Source organism: Corythoichthys intestinalis, chromosome 11 (genome assembly GCF_030265065.1).
Source record: "Corythoichthys intestinalis isolate RoL2023-P3 chromosome 11, ASM3026506v1, whole genome shotgun sequence".
In the NCBI taxonomy this organism is placed as follows: Eukaryota; Metazoa; Chordata; class Actinopteri; order Syngnathiformes; family Syngnathidae; genus Corythoichthys; species Corythoichthys intestinalis.
Window position 1 is genome coordinate 26,987,021 of NC_080405.1, and position 24,540 is coordinate 27,011,560.

General features: G+C 38.2%; 2 protein-coding genes across 5 annotated transcripts; both read left to right on the forward strand.

The window, feature by feature from the left end:
- The first annotated feature begins 1,533 nt into the window (after nt 1–1,533).
- Nucleotides 1,534–8,690, forward strand: cenpu (centromere protein U). Its single transcript, XM_057850736.1, has 12 exons — nt 1,534–1,801; nt 2,544–2,598; nt 2,912–2,987; nt 3,053–3,161; nt 3,409–3,469; nt 3,593–3,679; nt 3,760–3,823; nt 3,904–4,006; nt 4,442–4,520; nt 4,635–4,682; nt 4,945–5,006; nt 8,244–8,690. Exons 1-12 carry the CDS (start codon nt 1,797–1,799, stop codon nt 8,404–8,406), a joined length of 912 nt encoding a protein of 303 aa, XP_057706719.1. The 5' UTR covers nt 1,534–1,796; the 3' UTR covers nt 8,407–8,690.
- A 203-nt stretch (nt 8,691–8,893) lies between these two features.
- On the forward strand, nt 8,894–23,339 carry LOC130923967 (caspase-3-like). Of its 4 annotated transcripts, XM_057850170.1 has the most exons (8): nt 8,958–8,972; nt 9,057–9,189; nt 13,587–13,675; nt 14,113–14,270; nt 20,472–20,600; nt 20,741–20,916; nt 22,046–22,160; nt 22,295–23,339. In XM_057850170.1, coding segments are annotated over exons 1-8 (1,032 nt in total). In that variant the 5' UTR covers nt 8,958–8,970; the 3' UTR covers nt 22,525–23,339. The 4 variants fall into 4 exon arrangements, with proteins under 4 accessions (XP_057706155.1, XP_057706153.1, XP_057706154.1 ...); XM_057850172.1 differs by lacking the exon at nt 9,057–9,189 and having other exon boundaries at nt 8,894–8,972; XM_057850171.1 differs by lacking the exon at nt 8,958–8,972 and having other exon boundaries at nt 8,997–9,189.
- Nucleotides 23,340–24,540: the final 1,201 nt, after the last annotated feature.

Here is a 24,540-nt window from a genome sequence, read left to right on the forward strand (position 1 = left end):
TTTTATACTCACTCTGCATTTATATTGGCTTTTAAAACAGGACCTGAGTTCTAATTTCTCACCATTAACATGTAAATGTGAACTGATGAGACAATAAAAATCCTTGAATCCTTATAAAATGGTTAAAATATTACAACAATAAATTTGACAGTGATAATGTTTTTTTTATAATCACAGCAAATTACATGAAACTACGAATATACCAAAATATATACAAAACAAAAACCTTTTATTGTTGGATTTAGCTGCAGAATTAAATCATAACATGGGCTTTAACAAAATTTTGTATATATACTAAATATAAAAAAGTCAAAATTGAGGCTCTTCTTAATTGTTACTGGTAAGGACTAAACTATACTCACCATACAAATCTAGGACTCTGAAGCCTTCGTACATTATTACAATAACAATTTCTATTTGTAATACCATTGAGAAACGTATGTTATAACAAAGTCCGTAAAGTTTAAAGTTTTTCTTTTAAATTTAACCAGCGTGAATGGTCTCTGAAGGGGTTACTGGGGTGAGGGGAGGGGAAGACATTTAAGTATGTAAGGAAAGCACTTTTTCAATTCTTTTAAAGAATTATTATTACTATATTGATGCACAGATAAGGGTGGAGGCAAACTGTAGATGATGTACATTTTTTTACAGTAGATGGCAGTATGCACTAAAATTCGCGATTAATAAAAACAAACGAAGAACTTTAACGCGCATGCGCAGATAGCTACCCGATCGCGACCGTCTCTCACGTGACTGCACTACGTCACTTCCTTCAAAGGCTTTACGCTTATAAACGCAAGAGATTCAGACATAAAAATTCAATATTCTTCGATTTGTCTTTAGGTTGATTAATAATTTTTTATATGTCAGAATCTACCACATAAATCACTCTTGAGGCATCGTGGCTCAAGTGGGGGTGGTGCACTTTGCGCATGCGCAGAACCAATCGAGGTCTGCCTAAGATTTATTCATGATTAAATAAAGTCTTAAGGTTTTCTTTTTGTGTACACATGCATTGCTTGGATCAGGGTGTACCTCAAATGCTCTACCGATTAAAAAAAATACATTTGAAAAGTATTTCGATCATTGATTCTATCACATATGTCTATATCTCCCATCATCGCTCGGGAGAAAATGGCGTCGATCTGGGCGTGCGCAGTAGCAACCGTCACAATCGATGCGCCCGTCACGATCGGATAATGACAATGACAAGTCCGGTCGGAAAACGGCTTTCGAAAACGGCGGTAGCACACTGTGACTGCTCTTCATTATCTGTTGTCTGTGTGTGCTGAGTGCTCTTCCTTAGTTCAAAAATACTGCGCGCACTCTGAAAATGAGAGCGCCACTGCCACCTACTGAGTGGATGTGCAAGTACACTTTATTCTAGTACGGCAAAAAAAAAAAAAATAAAAAAATAAAAAAAATAAAATAAAACATGCTCCCCGAGGTCACATGCGCCCCCCCGGCATCGCTCTGCGCCCCCACTATTTGAGAAGTACTGCCCTAGAGACATGTACTGCCTTAAGATGGCCGCCGGTAACTCGCGCCGTCGACTCCCAACTTGTATTACGTCTAGCAACATAATTCTTGTTCCTATTTGGACTTTTTATTTTTAAGATGGCACCTCTCCAACGCAAGCTAAATCAATAAGAGTAATCAATCGTGCTATTAATTTTGTTGATATTTATTTACTAATAGTGACGTAACCAATTCGCTTCCGGTGTTAAACTTGAATCATTTTGCGGGAAGTTTTGTTTGCCTGTGTTCAAACTCTGCTTTGAAGTTTGAACCATAAGATGAGGTGAGGCAAATTTTATGAATTACATGAAGATTTGAGCTGATATTGCTATGTGGTAAACGAAATACGTGGTGGTTTTGACTCACTAATTCCTCTGTTCCAAACGTTTGTTGTTGTTGTGCGCCATTGTTGTTTTACGTTCCGATAGTCCGTTGTAGTGTTTGCTTTTAGAAAGCTTCTTTGTCATGGTTCACAGTTTTATCTTCACTACTAACATGTAATTATTTTTTTTTGCATTGTGGTCGAGGAAAAATAAAACACCTTTGGTTTGACTCAACGCCTCTTCGCACACTTGAAGAGCGAGTATTCCTTCTACTGGCAAATTCTAGAATAACAAACAATTTTGAATAGAACATTTGAAATAGCCCAAAGTGGAGTTTGTTAGTTTAGAAAAAATAAATAATTTAAAAACGCCAAACGATATGGTTGAACAAAACACGTATATAAACAACCATCCACAAATCAAATCGCTGCCAGCTCCTGTCAGTCAAAATGGTTTGGACGTCTGTCGCCGTCAATAGTAGACAATGAGTTGAATATTTTTGAAATACTGGGTCCGGATCTGTCTTGTAACAGATTTAGATGTTATTTCAATAAATAAATAAATTAATTAATACAAAAATCTCCTATATGTATCATTTTTATTCCTATAATGAGAACCATTAATTTTTCAAAACTTAATTTTGAATTTGAAATTACGTGATGTAATTGAATAATATTGAGCACCTTTGTCTTGTTTTCACAGTACCAGAAAAGGCAGAAGAACCAGGAAGGTGCCCGCTGCACCAGTTGGAAACCAGGTGATCTGTTTGAGAAACTTCTTTCAGAGACAGAATTAAGATTGAAAGACTGCATTTTATGTTTCACTTGGGATATTTCTGCATGATGTATATATGTGCGTGTACATACACAGTATATATATGATTATCTTAACTCTGTAATCTTAATTAGTGGGGAAACTCTGCAAGAACGTGATAATTTGAAAAGGGGGTAAAAACTTCTTCACAGCTCTATAGATGTCCTTAATGAACTATGAACACACTTTGACATAAAAAATGGGTTTCTCAGTCTGTTATGAGGACTGAACGTGTATTTCTTCTATTCGGTATACAGAAAATCTCTTTGGATTCTGGTAACCAATCTTCCATTGATGGGGCCAGTTTTATAAAAGGGCTACAGCAACAAAATGGTGAGTCTTAAGTACATCACAATGAATGCTAATCCAATAAGCTTATGCTACCTTGTGTTGGCCAGGTGACTGTATGCATAGTACTGCCATTGAAGAAGATGAAAACAACCAGATAGTAAAAAGAAGAGTGGGTAAGAACATCACAGAGACAGTGAAAGGATTGAATAAAACCAGGTCGGTTTTACCGTGAAATACTTTTACTTTTTGCACAAGTAACTTAACTGTCATTCTAATATGTAGTTGTACTGTACATACTAAAGATGTAAAATCACTTAATCCTGTAAATAAGAACAAATTCACTTTTGTGGACTCCGGATTTTTATTTAGTTTTTTAATGAAATTGTTCTCAATTTTAATTTAGGTACAACAATTACAATGAAGCACTGTATTAACAGGACTATGTACCTCTCCTTTGACATAGTGAGCAAGCAAAGATGAAAAAGAAGAGCAGTTCAGCTAGTAGAAGGGCAAATGTTTCACAGGTACCGCAGAAATCTTCAAAAAGAATACTGTCTACTTGTACCACACTCTTAAAACAAATAAATATTTGCATCAAGTTATTTGCCTTGATAGTGACACTGTTCATGCCGAACGTATGTCCTTAGGTTGAATCAGACTCTGACTCTAAATTCAAAAGGAGGCCAAATAAAGTGCTCTCCTCTGATGATGACACGGATGAGGATACAAGTTATGTATGCACTTCCCTTTGCTTTTTTGTTTGGAAGGGGTTACTTGTCTTGTTTAACGTCATGCTCACTTTTGATTTGTTCAGAGACCAAGTCCAAAGAAAGTTAAAAAAAGCAGTCTGGAGAGAATCTCAACAAAATTGTCCAAAGGTAAACATTAATTTATATTTAAAACTCACAATTCTTGTAGGAATTGTCTGTTAAATGTGAAAATCGTTTCTTTAACAAAGCTCACAAGGTTGTAAGGGATCAGAAGAAAAAGGAGAAACCTAAGGGTGAAACAGAGTTAGACATGGTGTTGGACTCTTTCCTGGATTTCTGTGATGAGTACAGGTACCTGTAATTAATTGTAAAATATGGTCATTGTGGTGGAGTGGTTAGCACTTGGCACATCCGCCAGATAATTCTGAGTTCAAGGGTTCAAAGCCGGGCTCCGGCCTTCCTGTGTGGAGATTGTAAGTTCTTCCAGGCCTCTGTGGGTTTTCCCGGTTTCCTCCCACATCATTAAACCATGCTGATTTAACACTAAATTGTCCCTTAGTATGAGTGTGTGAATGGTTGTTTGTTTCCTTGTGCTCTGAAATTGGCTGGCAACTGATTCAGGGTTTAGCCTGCCTACTGCTCATAGTTAGCTGGGATAGGCTCCAGCACCCCCACAACCATCGTGAGAAGCGGTTTGTAAAATGAATGAATGAATGAACATCCAAATGAACTATTTTAAATACTTCAAAAATAATTTTTAAAAACTTTATCAATTATCTTTTTTAGGCATTCTATTGAGTCTAATGCCGTCAAGCAGACCATTGATTGTTTCTCCAACAAGGTCAAGGAGCAACTCTTGGAAAAGGTCAGTGCACTGTGTATTTCAAATGTGATTTTAAAAAAGGATGTGGTCTCAGAAACACAGTTTAAAACAAAAATGAAATTTTTGTTTATTTACTAGTGTTGAATTTTCTTTCAGATTGCCTCATTTAAGGAGCTCAAGGTTCTGAAGCGGGAAAATGCAAAGGTGACCAGGAAACATTTGACTGTCATTTGCTGTTTTTGCACTAATCTGTTTAGGAAGTAATTCATTTAGCATGAATCACAAAAGTAGTTAGCATGTTTTTAAACACTTGGAGGGGATTTTTCTAGTTCTATGCATTCATAAGACCGTTGTCTTAAGTCCCATGAATATCTTATATGAAATATATATATTTTTTAATAATCACCTTGTGTTTATAATGTACATGTACGATATTCAGTTGTTTTAACCCTTACGTGTGTGTCAGGTGTGCGCTAAAATCCGTACAGCTACACAGAAATTATTGGATGCCAAGGAGGAGCTGATTAGGTGAGGAAACTGCATTTCCACATTTTCAATATTCAAATAATCAAGTACAAAATGATGGTATTTTTTTTCAAAGAACTAAGGCTTTCTTACTCTAGGACACAGGTGTCAAACCGATTCCAGAAAGGGCCTAGTGGGTGCTGGATTTTGTTCCAACCGATAACGCGCAGAGAGTTTAACCAATGAACTTCCTGCTGAAACAAGCAGCACCTGACAAAGTTTAACTGATTACACATGTAAAAGATCTAATTGGTGAAAAGGTGTCCTCTTCATTGGTTGGAAAGCAAACCTGCACCCACTAGGCCCTTTCTGGAATTGGTTTGACACCTGTGCTCTAGGACAGGGGTTTTCAACCCAGTCCTCAAGGCACACTGTGGGTCCTGGTTTTTGTTCCAGCCGATCCAGCAGAGACAGTTGAACCAATGAGGCTTCTGCTAAAACAAGCCACACCTGACTGCAATCAACTGATTGCACTTGTAAAACACCAGATTGGGGAAAAAGTGTTGTCATCTTGTTTGGTAAGAATGAAATCCTGCACCCACAGTGTGCCTTAGTGGAATAGGTTGGGGACCCCTGCTCTAGGAGATGGTGGTACATTATCAAGCGATGAAAAGAATTTGGCAAAATTGCAAGGCTAAGCATCCTTTAAGAGTAACTTTACTCAGTTTCCAATATTTTGAACTGTTTTATGCATAAGATGGAACTGTGGGCTTGGTTGAAGTGTTTTATCCAAGTGTTTTTATTTGCTTGCAATCACATTTGTTATATCCTCTTGCACACGCTAGGATTTGAAATTGTACACAGTGTGATGTGACACTGTGCACGAATATGCAAGCACCTGCCCTCTTCGTTCATCTTTTACGCCCACTATTATGAGGAGCGCTGAACACTTAGTCGTCTGCAGGTTCCCACTTCCTGCATACGGTGTATATGAATAATATATTATTTAAATAAATAATATATTATTTAAATCTATAAATGTGCAATTGCTGTGGTTTAGTGCAATACATTTGTCGTCACCCCCCCCCTCCCTTACATTTGCTAGACGATGATGAATTCCATGCACCGTGTGAGTTTTGGCGTTACGTGAGGGAAGACATTATTTAAGTAAAAAATAATGAATTTGTAACCAGGAATTCATAGCAAAAGCTCGCCTCCTGACTGAAATACACCACCTTGCACACACAGAACCCCGTTGAAGTCAGGAGTGTAAATGTAGTGATTTTTTTTTTGTATAATTGTATAATAGTGAAGCTTGGTGTCATGTATGCTGCTGGCTAAAAGTATTGGCACCCCTGTGATTCTGTCAGATAATGCTCAATTTCTCCCAGAAAATGATTGCAAATTATAAATGCTTAGGTAGTGATATCTTCATTTATTTTGCTTGCGATGAAAAAACACCAAAGAGAAAAAAAAATTAAATTAAATCATTGTCATTCTACACAAAACTCCAAAAATAGGCCGGACAAAACTATTGGCAACCTCAGCCTAATACTTGGTAGCACAACCTTTAGACAAAATAACTGCCAAGAACTGCTTCCAGTTTCCATCAATGAGTTTCTTTCAATGCTCTGCTGGCATTTTAGACCATTCTTCTTTTGGCAACTGCTCCAGGTCTCTGAGATTTGAAGGGTGCCTTCTTCAAACTGCCATTTTCAGATCTCTCTTCAGGTGTTCTATCGGATTCAGGTCTGGACTCATTGCTGGCCACTTTAGAAGTCTCCAGTGCGTTCTCTCAAACCATTTTCTAGTGCTTTTTGAAGTGTTTTTTGGGTCATTGTCCTGCTGGAAGACCCATGACCTTTGAGGGAGACCCAGCTTTCTCACACTGGGGCCTACGTTATGCTGCAAAATTTGTTGGTAGTCTTCAGACTTCAAAATACCATGCCCACGGTCAAGCAGTCCAGTGCCAGAGGCAGCAAAGCAACCCCAAAACATCAGGAAACCTCCGCCATGTTTGACTGTGGGGACAGTGTTCTTTTCTTTGAAGGCCTCGTTTTCCCCCCCTGTAAACTCTGTTGATGCCTTTTCCCAAAAAGCTCTACTTTTGTCTCATCTGACCAGAACATTTTTCCAAAACGTTTCTGGCTTCCTCAAGTAAGTTTTGGCAAACTCCATGCTGGCTTTTTAATGTCTCTGGGTCAGAAGTGAGGTCATCCTGGGTATCCTACCATAGATTCCCTTTTCATTCAGACACTGACGGATAATACGAGTTGACACTGTTGTACCCTCGGACTGCAGGACAGCTCGAACTTGTTTGGATGTTAGTCAAGGTTCTATATCCACCATCCGCAATCTTTCGTTGAACTCTCTCGTCAATTTTTCTTTTTCGTCCACATCTAGGGAGGTTAGCCACAGTGCCACTGGCTTTACACTTATTGATGACACTGCGCACGGTGGAAAAAGGAACATTCAGGTCTTTGGAGATGGACTTGTAGCCTTGAGATTGTCCATGCTTCCTCAAAATGTTGCTTCTGAAGTCCTCAGACAGTTCTTTGGTCTTCTCTCTTTTCTCCATGCTCAATGTGATACACACAAGGACACGGGCCAGAGGTTGAGTCAAGTAAGTAACAGGTGCTCTTAATTACACAAATTAGAGAAGCATCACATGATTTTTCAAAGGGTGCCAATATTTTTGTCCGGCCCCTTTTTGGAGTTTTGTGTAAAATGATAATGATTTGTAAAATGATGCCCCCCCCCCCCCCCCCCCCACACACACACACAAATTCTCTTTTGTGTTTTTTTTTTCTTCTTCTTGCAAGCACAATAATAAATGAAGATCTTACTACCAAAGCATTTGTAATTGCAATCCTTTTATTGGAGAAATTGAGCATTATCTGACAGAACTGCAGGGGTACCAATACTTTTGGCCAGCAGTGTATCGGAAGCTTGTAGTCCACATCACCGCAAGCATAGCCGAGCTTCTGACCTTCTCCACCTATTACCAATCACTGCAAACAATTTCCAGTCCGCTCTATATTAATGAGAAACAGCAAGAAATTTGTTACCAAAAACAACTTTGATAAAATTGGTTATTACCTTACATTGTTAAGGTACGCTGTATGCACCAACATCAAACAAACACCCCTTTTCCCAAAAAATCATGTTCAGTTGCTATTGCTACTGGCGAACTGACTGAAGTGAAACTGTGCTGCATTTGCGTGAGGGCCAATATGTATTACCTTTCAAGCATTGATTTATTTGTATATCATCTTAGTATCCCTGTCTATTTTTTAATAGGGCAGAGAGGCAGGTCAGCTTGCTGCAAAAAGAGAAAGCTGACTTGGAACTCAGACTACAAGATCTACAAAGAAGCCAGACTTTTCTTCGAGACATTGTAGAACTCAACAAAGTTTATCTTGACTACAGGAGTGCACATCCTAAAGAGAAAGAGACTGTTTGAACACACATTTTTGGGATAAAAGTCAAGAAACAGGCCCACGATGACACATATTCTTTTTCTTTCACTTGTAGTATGATGCATCTACTTTACCAGTCCTGCTATTGCAGGCCACGCATGTTCAAGGAACAGAAAGCGAAGCTGAGATGCATATGTAATAAACTACAGTAATGCAGACATATACTGACTTCTATCAACATTCAAAGTCCTAATACAGTATTCCTGATAAAAATAAAGTGTCATTTCAACCGAGTGTTTAGTGTTTTTCCCCTTTTCACTGGAAGAAAACATTGCCTTCATGTACCTATTTTAAAAAAAAAAAAATTTTTTTAATGTATTTATTTTTTGAATATACAAATAAAGTTGGAGTGCTGTTATATAACGCTTAATCTTATACTACCGCGAGAATTGATTGATTTCCTTTTGACCAATCGGGTGTACCTTCAGTCAGACTGTTGCCCAATCACTTGGTTCTTTTTTCACTTGTCATGGCTTGTGCTGGCGGCTAATTGGCCAAAAGTTTCAGGTTGTATTCGACCTGTAGGTAGTGCTTGAGTCGTCTCATGAATGTAAGTACATTTGTAATATTTGGGTGTAGTTTTGTTTCGCCTTCGTCTTTAAATTAACTTCTTTCGCCCCGCTTTCTTCGCTAGGAAAACGTATTTTATTGGCAAACACTTGTTCACTAACAAAAGTTCGACGCTATTATCGTTTGTCAAGACTTCAGGAAATGCTGTATCCTGTTCTCCACACATGTCAACGGTGGTAAAAGAAAAAAATCCTGCTGTCAGTCATTATTTATTCCCTTATACATTTGTGTGTTTCGCACCTATAATCAACATTTATTTGTCACACTAATGAGTCATTTTCTTCCCAGCAAGACAGTCGAATGAAGTGGATACTAAATCATTGGCTGGTGTTGACGTCTATAGATGTCTAGTCAATTTGGACTGGGGAGAGTTCGCAGCGATCGAAGACGATCATTCTATGAAGGCCATCTCAGCCAGAACAATATCAGGAAAAACATGAATTTTAGATTTGTAAACACTACTTCAAAATTCGGATTAAAAACAAAACGAAAAAAAAAAACAATGAAAACCAAAAAATAGGAAAATAAAAAAATAACAGTTTTGGCTAAATCAAATATAATTACATCAATATTATAATCAGGGGTGCACATAAGTGGTCCGCATGCGCGCATGCGTACTGGACGTATACAAACGCGCTGGCCCTCAACGGCTTCCATACGCTTTTGCGTACCAATGGCTGACCACTATTTGCGGCGGACACGAGATAATCACTTCTCAAAATGTCGGAGGCAGGCCCCACTGAGTAATTATTTCCGTGTTCCCCCACCCCCGTCAAAGGACAGACAGACGATAGAGACGTCACCGGAGCTACCGAAAAAAGGACCTTTGCTGAAAAGTGGCTGCAGGAGGCACCATGGCTAGAAGCAAATGATGCTCGCACGGATATGTGGTACAAAATTTGCCGTGAGAATCCCAATGTCGCTGATAAGAGCAGCGCATTTTATGTAGGGTCAAAGAATTTCAGCCATCCAAACTTTGAAAAGCACGAAAAAAACAGCATGTGGCAATTAAGCAAACTATCGATGTCAGGCAGCACCCCACTCGCCCTATGGACAAGTGGCGGAAAAAAGTTAATGAAGAGCAGCGCTATGCACTGACAAACGTGTTTTTGCTCGCATTTGACAAAGCTAAACATGCACGTTCAATGAGCTCTTATGAGGAGGAGGACATCCCACTTTTACAAAGGCTTGGAGTTAATGTGGGAGCCGCATAATGCCCTTTATTTTGAATTAGTACTGCTTTTATGTTTATTTCTTTACATTTCACTTCAAAGTAATGGCAATTTTGTTGTGCCAGTTAATGTTAATCAGGCATTCATTGTTAATATAATTAATTAAAGGTATTTGGCTCTAACTAAAGCTTGTCGTAATTTTATCGCATCAGGCGGGTCGGCTCTCAAGCTCAATGAGGACCAAGTCACATCTCCAGGTCCTCCTCTGAGAACCTGGGCAAAAAAAATGAGTGCACCCCTGATTATAATATATAATGGGAAAATGTTCAAAAATACAATAATAACAAAAACAGATTTATAAAAGCAACATCAATAACAGGACTAAAAATATTTAATGAATAGAAAAAAGAGGAGGAATCCTGCAATATTAGTACAAATAATGAATTTTATGTGTAAAACTACGTATATAGTAGGGTTAAAATATTTTATTGCATGAGGGGTAAAAATAAAACAACTATTGAAGGAAAAAAACGAATGTTAAATTTAAAATTAACGCTATCACCATCAATTTGGGTTTTTTGTAAAACTAACACATTTTCTTCCTTTACTAACTACCACAGCGTGTACTCTTAACACTTTATCTACACATACTGTACTTCACCTGGGCCGGTAGTGAATATGTTAATACTAGAATTGTGTTTAGTTTACTATTATGTCAAACTTTAAAAAATAAAATATTTGAATAACCAGAATTTTAATGTGTTTTGAATTGAATTATTTGCTGCTTTATCTATATGTATGTATGTATATATATATATATATATATGTGTGTGTGTATATATTATAAAGGGTGTAACAGTACATGTATTCGTATTGAACCGTTTCGGTACATGGTGCTCGGTTCGGAACGGAGGCGTACCGAACGAGTTTCTGATTGTAAAGTAACCCTTACTTTTCGAGGCTGTGAGTCGATCGGGTTACAGTTTCTTTGTGTAGATTATACTTACTTCGTCTTCTCTACTATAATGAGGACCAACACAGTAGGACAATAAAAGAAACGTCAACGGCGCGACAACGTGTCCGCCGCGAGAACGCAGTGAAACGTGGCCGTTAAAGTCAATCAGCCAATGCACACCAGTCGCAGTGCGGCCGCGTGTTAGACGCGTCCCAGAAGCGGCTCAGCGCGATGCACGCGAAAAGAACGGCAGAGTTTATTATTTAACGCGAGACGCGGCCCTCCTGCGTCAATACTACTAGCTAGCAGACCGGAAGTCACTCGTGTAAAAATACGGTGGATCCGGTTGATTTTCAAACTAATATGCAATCGTAACCTACTTTTTGAGTCCATCAGATCTCTTGAGTGGTATATCGGGGCACAGTTGACTTGTCTTTGTTGATTTACTGCAGTCTTCTCTGCTGTAATAATAACCAACAAGGCCCCGTGTTCAATACAAAACCCTCCTACCACAACAAAACAAGTAGGAACTAATATTCACATAGGAACTAAAGTTAAACAACATAAAATATACAATATAAATGAATACTACATCACATTTGTAAAACATAAAATAATAAAATAAATAATAGCCCTTTTGAATAAGATAAATTGAAATGAGATAAAACACCAGTAATTTAATAATAAGAATAATACACACATCCTGCTTACACAATTAAATTTATTAATTTCTGTGTGGTGCTTTAACTTGAGAAAATCCACCAATAAAGCTTTTGAAAACCGTTCATAAGAAAAAAAATGTTTCACTGAGGCATTTCATTTGTAAAAATGCATGTTAAAATCTTTGTCATTGGGATTGCTTTTCTCTTTAGCACAGGACTTCCTTCCTTCCTTCCTTCTTTCCTTCCTTCCTTCCTTCCTTACTTCCTTCCTTCCTTTCTGAAAGAAAGCTGACCAATACGTGGGGTCTGAAAGAAATTGTTGTTGGATTAAATTAAATGGGTTGAATACCCGCTACTTTTGAGCAGAATTTTAGCTTTGTATAGGCTAATGTTCCTATTGTTGAAAGCACAGAAGTGTGTAATAAACAACTAGCACATTTATATTTTGCGTTTTGTTTTCTTACTGTACCGAAAATGAACCGAACCGTGACCAAATGATTAAAGTGGCGAACATTTTTTCCATTCTCTAATTATATATTTTTTTTACTGATTCTCTACAAATGTTGGTTGCTGATTTTAAATCTACAATCAATTTTTTACTTGTATGCTTCAATTTTCACTCAGTCGGCATTTTTGCTATTCTTATATTAGTTGTATTTTATACTGATTTTTCATATATTTTCACCTACTAGGAGTTAAAATTCTAAACTTATGAATCTATATTTTATTCTCTATCAGTTTTGACATCAACCAGTATACTGCTTAGGAATGAGGTTAACATGGGAATTTTGTTCTGTTTGTGTTGCTGGCACTACAACCAATCAGCAATGGGTTTATTGATTGACAAATCATCTGCGTGGACACTGGCCAACCTGGAAACTGACATCCGCACACCACACTTTGTCACAAGAAGGAGCGTATCATTTTAGCTGTATGTGACCAGCACATACTTTATGATACCTCTTGGCATGATGTCCGGGACATAAGTGAAAATTCAGCAGTATGGGAAGTTGTTGGTGCTTAGAAAAGACCGGAAATTTTAAAATGGCCTCCGAATTCATAGCTAATCGGAGACTAGCGATGACGCATAGGCAAAGGGCGGTGCGTGTCACTGTCGGTTGCCGCTGCAGTTGCATCGCGCCCCATGTGTTGGCTTTCAGCTCAACGACGATGACTTTCGTATTTCGTTATCGCCTCCTGTGTGTCGAGCCCCTGAGCCAGACTTTTTCCCCATCGGCTTCCTTTGAAACGGTGCCGACGGGTTTGTTAGAAAGAAAGTAGTCCCTTATTCACCTTTTCACCATTGTTCGCAAGTTCTGTCAAGCTTACCCAAGTAGGTCCAGCTGCGGTCCGCAGCACCCGGCCATTCAACCACACCCCTTTTTGGTGCCTTCTGCGTCCCATGACGCAGAAATGGGTTTAAGGTAAGGGTTAGGGTCGTTTAAAGCATGGGTAGTGGTTGGTGGATGATGAACGCTTGATGAAAGCAAGGGTTGGCAGATGACAAAGCTTGATCTTATTACTCGTTAAAGCAGGGGGCGTGGTTGGCGAGTACTGAAGGCTGCAGCAAGACCCTTCTCAGTTTTCCCCAATTATAACCCGCGCGACAAATCACCCGACAGCATGTCACAGTTTCCCTATTGTTAATCTTGTGTGTCTGCTGTTGTCTAAAACATAGCATAACAGCTTGTCTTAGCTCAGATGTCTTGAAAGCTCTTTTGAACCAGTGCACTAGGTTTAAGATTATTTCATTCGGCATAGAAAAAGATTATTCTCACATTTCACCTGTCTCTTCTGTATTAAAGTCTGAAGAAAATATGGCTGAAACCACAGATGTTCCTTCGATGGAGGAAGGTGGAGACACTGTGGACGCTCTGAAACTATTTTCAAAGAGGTACATACAATACTAATTTTTTATTGTTGCTCACTGTTTTATGTGCTTTGAGAACAATTTTTTTTTTAAATGGTATTTTTCACATAAAAATTTTAAATAAAGAAAAATAAATAGCATTAAAATAAAATTAGGAACTTGGACCTGCTTGTGAGTGTCTTGCCAGCATGATACTGCCAGGATGCCATGCTGAGTGTAATAAAATGGGCAAAGTACACGTTTCCACTTTTTACCTTCTATTCTACTCATGGGAAAACAGCTGCTATACTGAGTCAAGTTAGTCAACCCTAATAATTAGTTTTGACAAAGCCACTAAGGTGGGTCATTGAGCTGACAGATCATATTAAAGAGAATATTTGAGTTTAAAGCTGCAAAGCAGGTTCCTCATCTTGTCTTTATCTCCAACGTTGTTCATGACTCTGCATCTGGAACCTTTTCAGGAAAAATACATCAGATGCCGACAATAAGAGAGCTGATGACACTGACTCGGTACCCATCAGCAAAGCATCACCCTCCAACCCATATCAGTACAAGATGGACTATCTAAGCATGGGAACCTGCGTGATTATCAACAATAAGAATTTCAAGAAAAGCACAAGTAAATGCACCTGTTCAGCCTGTTTAGTGGAGTAATGTGTACACCGCTGTCTAATTCAGTCAACCGCCACTTTGACAAATGCTCCTTTAAATTGTGGTCCAACATGGTTTTATTAGGCAACCAATTTGAAATCACTGCCCCAAACTGTCAGTTTGCCTGTTTTCCCAAACAAGTGTCTCAGGTGTCAAAATTGTGAAAAGCTGCAGCCAGGGCCAAATCACAGACACGGCTGGGCAGGAAGGCAAATAGTGTAAAAACTTTGTCAAACAAATTTTATTAGTGACTTGCTGTGATTATCTCTGATTGAACAAGACTGAAAGTCCAGAGTTTCCAAAAAAAACATGAAAAGCCTTTTGGTAGAGAAGTACACCAGGGACCATGTATGTTTTTTGGGAAAAAAAATAATTTAAAAAAGGTTTAATTGTTAGTTGAAATTGACTATTTTGTGCTACCATAAGCAATTTATTAAATACTTAAAAATAGTGTGATAAAAATGCAATGCCTTGAAATATAGATTTTACAAACAAAAAACAATGCAAATATTAGTGCAATGGAATAGCTGGGACAGGCTTGTTCTCGAACAGCTGGGACAGGCTTGTTCTCGGGCTGTCAAACGATTAAAATTTTTAATCGAGTTAATCACAGCTTAAAAATTAATTAATCGTAATTAATCGCAATTCAAACCATCTATAAAACATGCCATATCTTTCTGTAAATTATTGTTGGAATGGAAAACTAAGACACAAGACGGAGATATACATTCAACATACTGTACATAAGTACTCCATTTGTTTATTATAATAATAAATCAACAGGATGGCATTAACATTAACATTCTGTTAAAGCGATCCATGGATAGAAAGACTTGTAGTTCTTAAAAGATAACTGTTAGTACAAGTTATAGAAATTTGATATTAAAACCCCTCTTAATATTTTCGTTTTAATAAAACTTTCAATCAAAAAATAAACCAGTTGCCCGCCATTGTTGATGTCAATAATTACACAATGCTCATGGTCCATAAAATCAGTCGCACCAAAGCACCAGCAGAGGGAGACAAAAAACACAAGTAACAAGTGGACATGACACTGCTGTCATTTTAATCTGTTTGAGCGGGGCATGTGCGTTAATTGCGTCAAATATTGTAACGTGATTAATTAAAAAAAAAAAAAATTAGCGCCCGTTAACGCGATAATTTTGACAGCCCTAGTTTGTTCACATATCGACCATAAGATGTTCTCATTGCGCTTTCAACTGTATCACCAGACGTAGTTAGCCCTTAAGGTTTTTGCATGCCTTTGATTTTGCCTTTATATTTCAAAGAAAAAAATGTTTACAATGGCCTGTTTGGGTTCCTTTTTTGCAGGGCGGTATAACCTTCCTTTGCAAACTGTTGATTTCTTCACTGACCAATTTTATCAACATTTTGGGCTTACAAAGACAAAAAAAATCCTACGTTTGTCAAAATTTAATTTGTAAAAATGTGTAATATTGGTGTACTATTGACAACCAAACACCCTCGATAAAGTGTTTTGAAGCTTGATAATAGTTATTCAACTTTTTAGGATGAATATTCAACAGACAAAATTGAGATCACATAGTTTTATATTTGGTAATTGGTATTTGGAAGAAGGTATGGTCATAGGCGTTTTTGGCCTTGATCCATATTATGGGCAAAACAGGTTAAATACAGTAGAGCAACTCTGCAAAAATATTGCAAAGTAGTAAAAAATATAATACAATAACATACCATCTAACACAAAAAGTGTTTGGAAGATGGCTTGTGGTGTGGTTTGTTTTTGCATCCATCACCTTATCTTTTCTATTCTGGGCCTCAAAATTGTATACATACAATGAAGCATCTCGAACACACACATATTTATTCAAACATTATCACTCTCCTACACATCACCAAAGAAGATAACACATATGAGTCATCTTCATGAAGTTGTTGAAATGAAGCAACCTTCATCTCCAAATATAGACCCCACTCACCAACGTCACACAATGACGTGTCGCTGTATCCGGCCACCATATTGTCCGTCATTGTTTATTCGTATTCTCAATGGTTTCAATTTGTCGTGCAATTTATAGTGCAATTCATGGAAGCCCCGGTGCTTTCAGACGCTGTAAACTCATTGGATGCGTTGCATAAAAGGCGTTATGTGGAAAAGCTTCAGTCTATCCATTCGCCAGATCCATATTTGATGCCTAAATCGATGTTTTTCGACCCGCTGTCTTTGCCGTCTCTGCCTGACATCTGCTACCCTGATATCTACAAATATCTTGTCCACAGAAACTCAGCCTATTCTCACGAAACTTTGAAAAACTTTAAGAGCAGCACTCTAAGCAACATTACCCCGTGTGACCCTTTACTTTCAATTTTCTAAAATGGCGACAATCAATAAAGAAAAAAGTTGACTGCGATGGCCGATGCTTCAAGGATAGGTGGATATTGGACTATTTCTTCAATACAATACGCAACAACTGTGTCTGCCTCATTTGCAAAGAGACAGTCGCTGTTTTCAAAGAGTTCGATGTGACGCAATATTACCAAACAAGACCCGCTGCCATGTACGACAACATTACAAGGAAGATACGCAGCGAGAAATTATAGCAACTTGAAGCTAGTTTAATTTCACAGCAGCAGTATTTCGCAAGAGCCTGAGTGTCGAAAGAGAACGCCACAAAAGCGAGATTGTTGAAATTATGAATTAAAAAAAAATAATAATAAAGCAAATTTGACACACAGAAGGGCTTGCTATATTGTTCTACGTAAATCAGCCAAGGTAGCCCCCCACATTTTTACCACACCAAATCTGGCCCCCTTTGCAAAAAGTTTGGACACCCGTGTTTAACTGACGATCCGTAGACGAGGCCAGCTTCTTTCACTTGGTACCAGCTAAATATTATTCAAAAAGTAATGATGGCGGAAGAAATAAACATCTTGAATTTGAAACTATGTTGTCGGCAATTAGCCTCGCAATGAACTTAATTGTGGTTGTCAGCCCAAAACCCTCTAAATATTTATTAAATGCATCTTACCAAGTATAAAATGACTACTACATAGTCTGTGGTGATCGTTTGGTGCCCAGTTTCTCGTCCAATTGCAGCAGTCCATCTCGTCGTCCTCTCCGGGTCTCTCAGAATACGGTAGAACTTCAAGTCTCTCCGTCTATCTTCTCTGTTACTGCAACCAAGCGCCCCACACACCTTCACCATTTTGATTATTAATGTTAACCAGCAGAAAAACACGCCATAATAGGAGGAATTTACGTAGTGGTAATGCGCAAACACGACGAACTGACGGACAATATGGCGCGGAGGCGTGGTTGTGACGTCATGTGAGTGGGGTCTATACCCTCCAAAGCCACCCGCACAGACACGCACTCCTAATACTAATACTACTCCTACCTTCTCCTCTTCTTTCTCTCAACACACGCTCCTGACCTCACGTGTAACAATCATCTTTTACGGTGTGATGTCAGAATCATGAGATGTGTAGTTCTCATCGGCGCTTTCTGATTGGGGAAAAAACGACAAGAAATGACAAAAATATGGTATAAACACATGGTCTATGCAGGGTGAAGCTCCACTTTCGAATGAGGGGTACCACTTGCCTGGCTCTGCCTGACTATTCTCCCTGTATTTTTCAAACACTGAGCGTATAGTCTGGGAACCAGCCCATTAACGGCCTCTCGAGCAGGTACAAAATCAATCGACAAATCAGATTCGCTTATTTGCGTGACGTGTTATTAACGAGCAACGTCACTCTTGCGCGTCGAAAGTCGTCTCCACAACAACACAGATGGTGAACGGGAGAGCCGAAAATAGGTTCCAATCCACGGTAAAATCAGTTTTAAATTACCAAAAACACATCGACATGAGTCATTGACAATAGTCTGTCTCGCGCTAGCCATGTTGAATAAACTCTGCTCTCTTCGTATGTTTACTTCCGCGCGCAAGTCCCTCGTCCTTACCTCGTCATTTTACTAACGTCACGTCTGCCCGTCGTTGATTGGTCCACTCCGCTGTCTGTTTGCTGTGGCTTGCTCCGCCCTGGAAATTGTATCCGCGTGAATGGTGGCCAGACTCAATAGCTGGAACAGCGGTGAGTCTGGTGTACCAGGCAAGGGTACCACAAGCGTGTGGGTGACGTAATCATTTTATGAGGTTTGTAAGATGGTGTGCTTACAGGATGCGCCAGTGCGTCAACCGACCTTAGAGGGTTAAAATGTATACTTTGTGTTAGAGCTGGGAAAAAATATCATCTGGCGATATATCGAGATAATTTATGTCACGATGTGATCGATACTTTTTATGAGTATTGATACTTTAGATACTTTTAATGTGCTGCGCCAGTTGCAGGCAACCAAACTAGAGATGTCCCGATCAGATCACTCTCCGTCCTGCTGCTTTTCTTGGAGATTGCTTGTTAAAGTTAACAGTGAGTGACAGCTGTTGAGGGTTTGATGTCGCCAGAGAAGCATGAGAGCGCTGTACTTGACAGATGCCCCATCGTTGAGCTTGTTTAAACACTTGCGTCAGTGTTAGTGGCAAATCATTGTGTGTGTGTGTGTGTGTGTGTGTGTGTGTGTGTGTGTGTGTGTGTAAGGCCTAATTTATGCTTCTGCGTTCCGTTGACGGCAGAGCAACGGCGTAGACCGTACGTAGGACAGGATAGGAGCGCATGTACTTGGAACTGCAGCTAAACAATATTGAATAGTGAATGTTCTTAATACAAATGTTGAGGCGTAGGCGACACAGAAGACGTTTGCGCATGTTTGAAAATAGCTGTGCTGTGTTGCTGAACTGGAAACAACGTTCTGAGCGGACCAATTGCAAGTCCTTTGACACTCACGTCACGACATGTTGACGTGATGCGTATTCAGGAGTTTTGGGAAGAGCCCGTCAGGCTATGGTGTAGGGTTGTAAAGCGGGTCTGCATTAACGGCGTAGGTTCACTATTAGGAGTGGGAACCTCTTGGTACCTCACGATATGATACGATTTGCGATACAAAGCTCAAGATAATGATGATCTGACGATATAGTGATACAATGATTTTCGATATATTGGTCAGGAAATCATCCTAGGATATTCTACAAAAAACTAATAAACAGAAAAACAAGCTTCCGTTGTGAATTGGAATGAGTTTATCACTAGTAGACGTCCAATCCGTTTGATCTGGGAGAGTGGCAGCAAATGAACATTTCGCTCCCACTTCAAACGGATTGAACGTCTATGGCTGTCAGTGGCAGCCAATGCCAGGCAATGAGTAATTTTGGGCCATTTAAGGTCATTTACCTGTTGATTTTCAGTTACTTCCTGTTGATTGGGGGGTATTTAATGGGTCACTTGCTGTTTATTTTGTGTTACAGAACAGGAAGTGACATGGGAATTACCCAAATGAATAGGCAGTGACTCAAACCCAACAGGAAATGACCTGTAAATGCCCTAAAATGAAAAGCAAGTGACCTGTAAATGCCACGAAAATCGGGACCGAATGACTGTGAATGCTCTGGTTTTGAATGAACGAACGTTCCCGGTCTAAATGGATTGGGCGTCGAGCACCGTCAATGGCAGCCTTTTTTTTTTTTTTTTTAAATTGACGCCTTTTTGAAAATATTTCTCGATTCTTGACAGGAGCATATCGATAACCTTTTGAGATACAAAGTATCACGATATATCACCATTTCAATATTTTGTCACACCCCTATTCACTATAGCAGCAACACAGAAGCATAAATCAGCCTTAAGTGTTCTCAGAAGCGTGAGTGGATTTGAGTGGACTGACTCAATGAAGCATTTAAAAAAGACATATTTTTTTACTTTATTATTGTTTAAAAAAAAAATTCAGTGGGACAGTAACATGATTATCGTATCATATCGTATAAAATGTGAAGTGTTTTAAATACTTTTTGTAAATGTCAAATGGCATCTAGTTTAAACATGTCTCTATATTTTTATAAATTTTAAAAGCTACAATGTTGATATTGTTGAAGTATCGCAATATGTATCGGATCACCACACAGGTATCGGGATATGGATCGGATCGTCCCAGCCCTACTTTCTATGGTTCAATTTTTAGCACTGTTGTAGGAGGTAAAAAGAAGAATGGCGGCCGGCCAGGCTTATAAAGCGCTGTGGTAAATTCTGCATATCTTTTCACATAGATACACATTTTTATTTTTTGTGTCCGCAGATATGTCCACTCGTAATGGGACAGACGTCGATGCTGGTATTGCTGGGAAGACATTTTCTGAACTTGGTTATAAGATAAGAGTGGCCAATGATCTGACTGTGGACAAAATGATGGATCTATTGCATCGTGGTAATTGTTTTTTTGTTATTTTAGTTGTTTAGTTATTATTAAGGGATGAGTATAACACATTGTCATAAAAATAATATTTTCTTTTAAATAACTTGATAAAGATTGGTTAATATTTCTAATTTGTCTCGTTTTGGTTGTAGTATCCAAAGAGGACCACAGCAACAGTGCATCATTTGTGTGTGTGTTGTTAAGTCATGGTGATGAGGGTGTGATTTATGGAATCGATGGATGTGAAAAGCTTGAAAACCTGACAAGGCCTTTCAAAGGACATTATTGCAAGAGTCTAGTGGGAAAACCAAAGCTGTTCTTCATACAGGTTAGTCAGCAGCCTTGTTATATATTATATTATATATTATATTAATATTTCAATCTTATATTTCTTTAACTTTGATGATTAGCCCTGAACAATAAAAATTGAGTTTCTAAAAAAAATATATTTTTTTTGTCCTAAAACTATATTTTGGAACAAACTTTAATAATTTTCTTTTAGCTTAAATTATATTTTTAATGTTCTGTAACATGACAATCAATGCGTATCATTGGATTGGTCTAGTGAAAGCCCAGGTTAATTTAAATAGCTGCATTCAGGTCATTTACATAATTGGGTTTGGTGTCGCTTAACATCAGCCCCTAAATTCTTTATAGGGTTCAGGTCAGAGGGATTTGACACAGGGCCATAAAACCTGTTAGCTAGCGTACTAACAGTTTCATTATTGAATAGAGATGAAAATGGTCTGTGAGCCATTTTGTACAGGAAAACATTGTTAAAAAGAACCATGGAACCAAATAAAACATTAACTTTTGAGGTAGTTTTCTATCCTGTGTATTTTGCAAACAAACTGGAATTTAAAGGGGAAAAAAATTAAGTAATGGATGTTTGCAGTGGCCAGCAAAATGGCCAAATAAAATTAATTAATAAAATATAAAATAATGAATAAATACAAAGAGATTGGGCTATTTTCTACATAAATTGTCTTGCAAACCTGATGAATGATGTCAACGGTTATTATACATGGTATTAAAAAAATAATAATGCATGGTCATATTTAAGCTCTTTTGCACAGTCCTTCAGCATACGCTTAGGAATATTCTGAACATGTTACATTGCAAGAATTGATAGCGTAGACTATCTTCTCCCTGTTGGTGGCAGATACACAGATGGTTTTGCAGTGGGGAGGGGGTTGGGTATCCAAAGTCTCTGCTAACCCATCAAGTATAAAGTAAAAGTCTTCACAAATCCCCCAAAATGTTACTGGATTTTACTTGGGGGAAAAAGGGTAGTTTGGTCACCAAAAATGAGACAGAACCAAACCGAATTAGACAAAATGAATGTTAACCGTGCTTATATGTTTTATATTTTGATAACAGAATGTCAGTGACATTTTAGTAAAACAATGATTTGATTTGAATTCATTCATTAAATAGCTCCAACGTGTCTGTTTAAGGCTTGCCGTGGCGCAGAACTGGATGGAGGGATCCAAACCGACAGTGTAGGGGAACAAACATCGGATAAAATACCTGTTGAGGCTGACTTCTTGTATGCCTATTCTACAGCTCCAGGTAACCTGCATTTTGGTACAAATGGCATCTAAACAATGGCTAGAAATTTGCTGGATAGCCAATGAAAATGTTTTGATAAAAGTAACATTTCAATTTTATATGCCAAAGTGCTAATGATGAAAATGATCCAACAGGCTATTACTCTTGGAGGAACACGCAAAATGGCTCCTGGTTCATGCAGGCATTGTGTGAGATGTTGCAGCGTTTCAAAGGGGAATTGGAACTAATGCAGATCATGACTCGAGTCAACCACAAGGTGGCAACACACTTCGAATCCAACTCCAACCTCCCTGGGTTTACTGGCAAGAAGCAGATTCCATGCATTGTCTCAATGTTGACCAAAGATTTTTACTTTCCAAAATAAACTGATTTGGCTTTGGAACTACACAAAAGTAGCAAATGTGCTAAGCTTCAACACAATCATTGTTCTTCTACATTTTATTTTTAGGCATTTTATTAGGTTTTTTGTTATATTTCCTTTTAATCGACTCTTCGTGTAGTAATGGTAAACAGTTTGGGATTTAAAGGGATATCAACAGGATACGTGGATGCATTGTCATCTGTTCTCTTCAATTCGGTTTAAACATTTCACAACAATTTAAAGAGTTTCTTTTAATATGTTAATACAGTAAGTTAAGTCGCCTTTATTCTGCATTTGGGGATATGTCATGGGTTTTTATGTTAAGGGATAGAGCACAAGAAGTGTTTTACATGCAGTATGCTTAAGTCTTTGTTTATGTCTTTAAACAGACAGGATATATATTTTTAAAACTGTACATTACTTGATGATGATGTGATGTTTTTACACAGAAAAGTATGGCATTACCTACAGCAGGGGTATCCCACTCCGGTCCTCGAGAGCCCCTATCCGGCTTGTTTTCCATGTCTCCCTCCTCCAACACACCTAACTCAAATAATCAGGATCCTTATCAGGCTCCTGCAGCGCTTGCTGATGAGCTAAAATTTTGATTCAGGTGTGTTAAAGGAAGGAGACAAGGAAAACAAGCTAGATAGGGGCTCTTGAGGACCAGAGTTTCATACTCCTGACCTACGTACAGGCACTGAAACTTTCCTCAGGAATTTAGATTGGGAAATGTGACTTGTCAAATAAAATGTTAGAAATGTGTTTCCTATGATTTAGACAAATTATATCCTCATTATTACAAAAATAAAGACCTGAAATGAAACTCAATGTGGTTCATTTATTTCTCACAGGAGGTTAATACACAAGATAGACACAGCTAGATACTTCCAGTTTTAAACAGCCAAAACAATAAAAAACAATTAGCAGTGCAAGAACACTGAAAACAGATGTTGGTACGACACACCCATATGTTAAAAAAATAAAAAATAATAAAAGCATTGTCCTGGATGTTTCATGGGTAGCAACATGCATTTCTGCAAATTTCAGTCTCGTGAGCTTTGTTATTTCATTGTGGATTTTGTGCCACTCAACAACGGGATCAACAATGTTGCCTGTGTCAAGTGTCTAAAGAATAGATCATTGTACTTTCTTTAAAACGACTGCAGAGACTCATGTCATGGGACTATTTTATGGAATCTGACACAGCTGGATGGCTTCATCCTGTGCAGCAGTATATGTGATGATATCTAAAGACTATTAATGTAATGTGAACTGAAATGTGCTAGCCAATGTAAGAAAGTTAATTCACATTTGTTGGTTATTCTAGCTGGATGAAGCCAATTAAAATCAAGTGGCTTAATTAAACATGAGACTTCTCAAGAGTTCAGAATGATACTCTTATATACTATTATATCATACTAATATTATACTATTATTATACTAATACTATTGGGCATTTGGACGAGAAGTTGCGGCGTTTGGCTGGTAACTATTTCGGGGCGTACCCTGTCCTCTGCCCATTCTTACTGTCACCGAAATGGATTCCAGCATCTCTGTGAACCTAGTGAGGATAAGCAGTACATATAATGGATGAAATAACGTGATGTTGGTTAAGTTTCAATTATTGTTCTCATCATTGTTTTGGGATATTTTGGTTAACTTTTCTTTCCCCTCAACAACAAAATGTCTGTGTGATGGCAGATCGACATACAGTGCTGCTCGAAAGTTTGTGAACCCCACAGCGATGGTCAGATTTTTTGTAAAAAAAACTAAAATAACCTTATTAAATGTTAAGTTATACCCAAATCCACAATACTGACATTCCAAATAATGGACTGAAACAAAAGAAATAGTTATATTGTCATTCTTTATTTAACAAAAGTGGTTGATTTAAGAAAAACTCAGATATCATGTGTGCAAAAGTATGTGAACCCCTTCAGTTAATAGGATATTGCGCCTCCTTTTGCAGAGATTACCTCAACCAAACGGTTTCTGTAGTGACTAATCAGCCTCTCA